The 6000-nt window shown below is 43.5% G+C and overlaps 1 protein-coding gene across 1 annotated transcript; it reads left to right on the top strand.

Moving 5' to 3' along the window:
* Positions 1–277: 277 nt before the first annotated feature.
* LOC4329275 (cocosin 1) lies at positions 278–2258 on the top strand. Its single transcript, XM_015771965.3, has 4 exons — positions 278–679; positions 799–1079; positions 1195–1695; positions 1794–2258. The coding sequence occupies exons 1-4, from the start codon at positions 340–342 to the stop codon at positions 2202–2204; spliced, it is 1533 nt and encodes a 510-aa protein (XP_015627451.1). The 5' UTR covers positions 278–339; the 3' UTR covers positions 2205–2258.
* Positions 2259–6000: the final 3742 nt, after the last annotated feature.

Here is a 6000-nt window from a genome sequence, read left to right as displayed (position 1 = left end):
ATTCCTATGTGCGATAGCAAGAAAACATGGCATAACTCTTGCTTCACTCTAACAAAAAAAACACTTTTCCAACTTTAAAACAATGGTATCTATGTGTTTAATGATCAATCAAGCATATAATGACTTACAAGTTTTTACCTATGCCCTTTTTGCATCATCTTGTTTGCAACAGACAAACTAGATATTCCTTTAGGCTATAAACACATCAGCATGATAAAGAGATTAGGTAAGTTTGTTATCCCTTTTTGCATATATTCTCGTCTACTCCGTGTATATAAGCCCCTCTCCTCCAACTCGTCCATCCATCACCAAGAGCAGTGGGAAACTAAGTGAATAACTATGGCTTCCATGTCTACCATTCTTCCATTGTGCCTTGGCCTCCTTCTCTTCTTCCAAGTGTCCATGGCACAATTTTCATTTGGGGGAAGCCCACTTCAGAGCCCACGTGGATTTAGGGGAGACCAAGATAGTCGTCATCAATGTCGTTTTGAGCACCTCACCGCCCTTGAGGCAACACACCAGCAGAGATCTGAAGCTGGATTCACTGAGTACTACAACATTGAGGCAAGAAATGAGTTCCGTTGTGCCGGAGTGAGCGTGAGGCGCTTAGTCGTCGAGAGCAAGGGCTTAGTTTTACCAATGTATGCTAATGCTCACAAGCTTGTCTACATCGTCCAAGGTCTGTATATTGTTTGAGCAAGCTCCAATATATTGTGAACAATTGTAAATGGTAGCTATTTTCTTTTATTTTTAATTGATAATATGTGGGGTTTTTTTAATTGAGTGGATATATTGCAGGTCGGGGAGTGTTTGGGATGGCACTGCCTGGTTGTCCAGAGACGTTCCAGTCAGTTAGGTCTCCCTTTGAGCAAGAGGTGGCAACAGCTGGTGAGGCTCAATCATCAATCCAAAAAATGAGAGACGAGCACCAGCAACTTCACCAATTCCACCAAGGTGATGTAATCGCAGTGCCAGCTGGAGTAGCCCACTGGCTATATAACAATGGTGATTCTCCTGTGGTTGCTTTCACTGTCATCGACACCAGCAACAATGCCAACCAGCTCGATCCTAAAAGAAGGGTATGCGTACATATGCTCCACACAAGCATAATGAATATTCCATATCACTATTTTGATTTCAATGATAACAAAATGCTAATGTGTATTGTATACTATGAAATGATAAATGGGTTAGGAGTTTTTCTTGGCTGGAAAGCCTAGAAGTAGCTGGCAGCAGCAATCGTACTCATACCAGACAGAACAACTGAGCAGAAATCAGAACATCTTTGCTGGGTTCAGCCCAGATTTACTTTCTGAAGCCCTGAGTGTGAGCAAGCAAACTGTGTTGAGGCTCCAAGGCCTGAGTGACCCAAGAGGTGCCATCATTAGAGTTGAAAATGGGCTCCAGGCACTGCAGCCCTCTCTCCAAGTTGAGCCAGTGAAAGAGGAACAAACCCAAGCTTACTTGCCAACCAAGCAGCTACAGCCCACCTGGTTGCGAAGTGGTGGAGCTTGCGGCCAGCAAAATGTCCTAGATGAAATTATGTGTGCATTTAAGTTGAGGAAGAACATAGACAACCCACAATCCAGTGACATATTTAACCCCCATGGTGGAAGGATCACAAGGGCCAATAGCCAGAATTTCCCAATACTCAATATCATCCAGATGAGTGCCACCAGAATCGTTCTCCAAAATGTGAGTATAAACAAAGAGAAAATTACTATAGTTTGTAAGCATAATGTATGTAGTTTATGCCAAGTATTTGTCATGTTGATTCACTTCCATTTTTGTAGAATGCCTTGCTTACTCCTCATTGGACGGTAAACGCACACACGGTGATGTACGTGACCGCTGGCCAAGGGCACATCCAGGTGGTGGATCACCGTGGTAGGAGTGTCTTTGATGGTGAGCTTCACCAACAGCAGATCTTGTTGATCCCACAGAACTTTGCAGTGGTGGTGAAGGCTCGACGTGAAGGATTTGCATGGGTATCCTTCAAGACCAATCACAATGCTGTCGACAGTCAGATCGCAGGGAAGGCCTCCATTCTTCGTGCTCTACCCGTTGACGTGGTCGCCAATGCTTATAGGCTTTCAAGGGAGGACTCTAGGCATGTAAAGTTCAACCGCGGCGATGAGATGGCTGTCTTTGCTCCGAGGCGTGGGCCGCAACAGTATGCTGAGTGGCAGATCAACGAGAAGTAAACTAAATGTGTAACGATCTTACTGTAATGAATAATGTGAAGAAGATTGCCTACACCTCTTTTTCCATAAAAATATCAATAAGCAATTACTAAGAACATGATAATACTCTCAATGGAGGTTACAAATTGAGAACAATATTTTTAGCATTTAAGTTGGAAGTGATGACCACGTCACTGTCACAGCCCTCCCTACAGAACCGTGTAGCCAGCCCATCCGACGGGCGGGCCCACTTACACATACCACTCCACTTACACTTCCGTCATCGCTTCGTATAAAAGGGTTAACCCGGGAGTGGGGCCACACAGGCCTAATCCAAATTGGGCTGGGATGTCACAACCCCCCCCCCCCTCAAAGGACCCGACATCCCTGTCGGCCCAACTTACCCATGTAGCCACACAGGCATATAGGCAACTGTCCAGGAACACACCCCCTCTCAGCGCACATCCGTACGTCCAGTGCTAGCGCCATATGCCATGCCATGTGCCTCACACAGAGCCCACATGCGCCATGCGCCATATGCCCGCACACTGACCTGTACGCGCAACCGCGAAGCGCACATCCGTACGTCCAGTGCCAGCGCCATATGCCCGCACACTGACCCGTACGCGCAATCGCAAGGGTCGGCTCCGATACCATTTGTTACAGCCCTCCCTCCAGAACCACGTAGCGGGCCCACTTACACACATCACTCCACTTACACTTTCGTCCTCGCTTCGTGTAAAAGGGTATGGTTGGAGGGAAGAGGCCTTATAAGTTAGTTCCACTCATGCTAAACTAATAAGGTCGTACTAAACATACGCACACAACTCACATGGGCCACACAGGCCTAATCCAAATTGGGCCGGGATGTCACAGTCACATTATTTTTACATGCATCAAAACTTAAAACATAGAGATGGTTTGCAATGTGGACCTCTTTACTACAAAAGTTTCACTTTTGCCCTCCTTTACACATTCTTTTCACTTTGAGCTCTCTCTCTCTCTCCCTTTTGTTTTACATTGAACCCTATTTTACTTCATCTCTGCCTTTGGAAACAGCACTATCTCCCTTCCTTTGCCATTTTCTATCCACCACCATTAGCGTCATGATACTTCTAGCTAGGTGATGAGGACACTACTAGTTTGGATATAACCATGGATACCTTATATATTAATCAAACAAAGGTACATATGTTCTACATTAGATTTACTTGTTATATATTTGAACAAACGTTGCTACACAATGATGTGTTTTTGTTTGTAGAGGTACTTGCTTGGGCGAAGGAAAAGAGACCGAGCGTAACGAATGCATGGATGATCAAAGAAGTTGATTGGGGACCAAACCAAGACCTTCTCCAAGTCTACTTCTACCTCACCACGTCACTTTTGGTCCATAGAAGACAAGAGATCAAGTTCTACACGTTTTGGATTCGGATTCGGGCCTCCTGACAGCATCAACTTCAAACGAACCTAGATGTTGATCTAGAAGGAATTTCGGGGCCTATGAGTACTTGTTGGAAAGCTTATGGAGTCTACTTTTAGATGGTTTTGGTCCTACGTCAAAATTCCTACCGAGCTGTCGGGAATCTACAAAACAAGTTATGTATCTCATCCAATCCAAATCTGATTTGGGTTTTGGGCCTTATAATTGTGTCGTGGGCTTAGCCCATGAGGGTGTGCGCCCTAGGGCAACCCTAGGACGTCCCTAATCATATTAATTAAGTAGCCGTCATCGTTTAGAGTCGGGTTTTGCTTAGAATATTCTGTCGAGAATAGTTTCGCCGCTAGATCGGTTTGTAAGACCCCAACTTGTGAGCTTAATCATTCATCTGTAATTTTGGTTGTATTCTATCTCATTCTTGTTTGTGCTCTTCGATTGGCAAAGAAGAATTTGCCTTCTCGGTGCGGTCATCCGCGTTTCGACATGGGTAGTAATTCCTAGTTAGTTAGATGGCATACTAAAGAATGTATATATTTTTTTGTTCTCTTATTGCGCTATGTTTGACTCTCTTTTATTTGACCAGTTAGTCCAATGTGATGTGTGTCTTTTGTTAACACTTAGAAATGTGAACATTATTGTCTATATATATGTATTTGTTGTGTGAATGTGATGATATGGTTGTGAAATCATCGAATTAGTCAGGATTCAAGTCCCCGGGTTATTCCCCACATCACAAGACTGCTTTCATTCTAGGAAATCCATTTAGCTACACTTATCCTTGCTTGCTTTGGAAACAGGACTGCTTTCCACATTAAGCATTGGTCTACCTATTTGCGTCAGCGTAATTAGGGTTAACGTGGCTGGCTTCAAAGGACAACCGAGGCTGTCGGCACCCGGCCAACTACGTCCTCTGTTTCCCCAACCAGCCTTCCTAGATAAAACTATTCCTAAGCACCACACCCACACATAGAACTATACATGTTCCCAGCTTAATTATAAATGAGGCATCCACTCAAGCAAGCATAAAAAATAAACTTAGAAGAGAACTAGGAAAAAAAGTATGGCAATAAGCATAATGTATGAATAAAATATTAAGAGGGAAAAGTAAGTCTACATGTTACTCATCCGAGAAGACATCACTCCCAGAATGGGGTCCACCAATCAATCATTAGCCTCACATCGTGCTGCGCAGGCCAGCCGGCTCAGTGAGGAGGGTGGCCAATCAGGACACGTTTCCAAATAGCTGGCCGAGCCCTGAGTTGGCTAGTCGGCCAAGTCTTTAGGCCGGTTGACCCATGAGGTATGTTGGTCGGCTGGTCAGCCCTTTGGCTTAAAATGCCAGATTTTCATTGGAAAAAAAATAGGTCAAAATCGTGAATTATTATACGCGTAGTGAAATCCAACAGAAATCGTGTAACTCATTGAAATAAGGCAAAATCGACCTAGGTAACATGCTTTATGTGATATTTTTATTATAATATTGGTGGTGATTTTAGGGTTTAATGACTGCCAACAGGCATCTAGCAGGGATCATGTGTTGCAAGTCACTAGTTGCACGAAAATACATGCATGTGTGTTATATCTAAATAAGTGAAAAGTGAAACCTTTCCTTGCAAAATACAACACCACGTCATTAAGGGAACTTTAGCCGTTCAATTCTTCGTTCCGATGCTTCTAGCCGTTATTTCCTCAGTTTGCGAAATATTTTCAATACCCTTCAAGAAACTTCTTTTCTAAGGAATCCTTCCACAAATCCTCATCCCACCCTGAGAGGAAAAAATAGGCACCTTAGCATCTCCTTTTTTTTTCATTTTACCCCCTGTTGACGAAAAAACCGCGCTCGGCCGATGGTGCCAGAACTGTGTTGGCGCAAAATTAAGTCAACAAACCCAACGGCATGGGAGATCTACTTAGCTCCAGTGCAGGTCAAAAGGTTGATGAGATGCAGAAGTGTCAGTCAGTTTGATCCTGCAACTGATAAGATATGCAAATAGTAGATCAATGAGCCGATTGGCTGACAAGCAGACGGAGTAATTCCAACTGATGCCGATACCAGCAGATGTTGATAGGGTTTTGAGCAATCGGCTATATGTCCAATGCAAAGTCTGATACTTGAGTAAATAAATGACATAAAGGCCATCAGCCGATGATGATAAATAACAATAATATAATCCAGTAGAAACTAATCGGCTAACAATGATATGATAAAATAAATATTCCGATGGTTAAAGCATATATTGGCTGGAGGTCCCATGTCATAAAATCCACAAGATTAGATAAACAGTGAAACCTTTGTTGCGAATGGCTAAATCCAACTTATATGCAATCTTTGTAAGCCGATGCAACATCTACATACCTCATCGGTTAAAACCCCGA

The sequence above is a fragment of the Oryza sativa genome, chromosome 2 (genome assembly GCF_034140825.1).
Source record: "Oryza sativa Japonica Group chromosome 2, ASM3414082v1".
Taxonomy (NCBI): domain Eukaryota; kingdom Viridiplantae; phylum Streptophyta; class Magnoliopsida; order Poales; family Poaceae; genus Oryza; species Oryza sativa.
The sequence above is the reverse complement of the archived record's forward strand: the minus strand, read 5'-3'. Positions and strand labels throughout refer to the sequence as shown.

Excerpts from the sequence above, each read along its gene's own strand:
- LOC4329275 (XM_015771965.3), top strand. The coding sequence starts at position 340 with ATGGCTTCCATGTCTACCATTCTTCCATTGTGCCTTGGCCTCCTTCTC. Across the intron at positions 680-798 it reads GCTTGTCTACATCGTCCAAG|GTCGGGGAGTGTTTGGGATG; the intron begins GTCTGTATATTG and ends GATATATTGCAG. Across the intron at positions 1,080-1,194 it reads AGCTCGATCCTAAAAGAAGG|GAGTTTTTCTTGGCTGGAAA; the intron begins GTATGCGTACAT and ends TAAATGGGTTAG.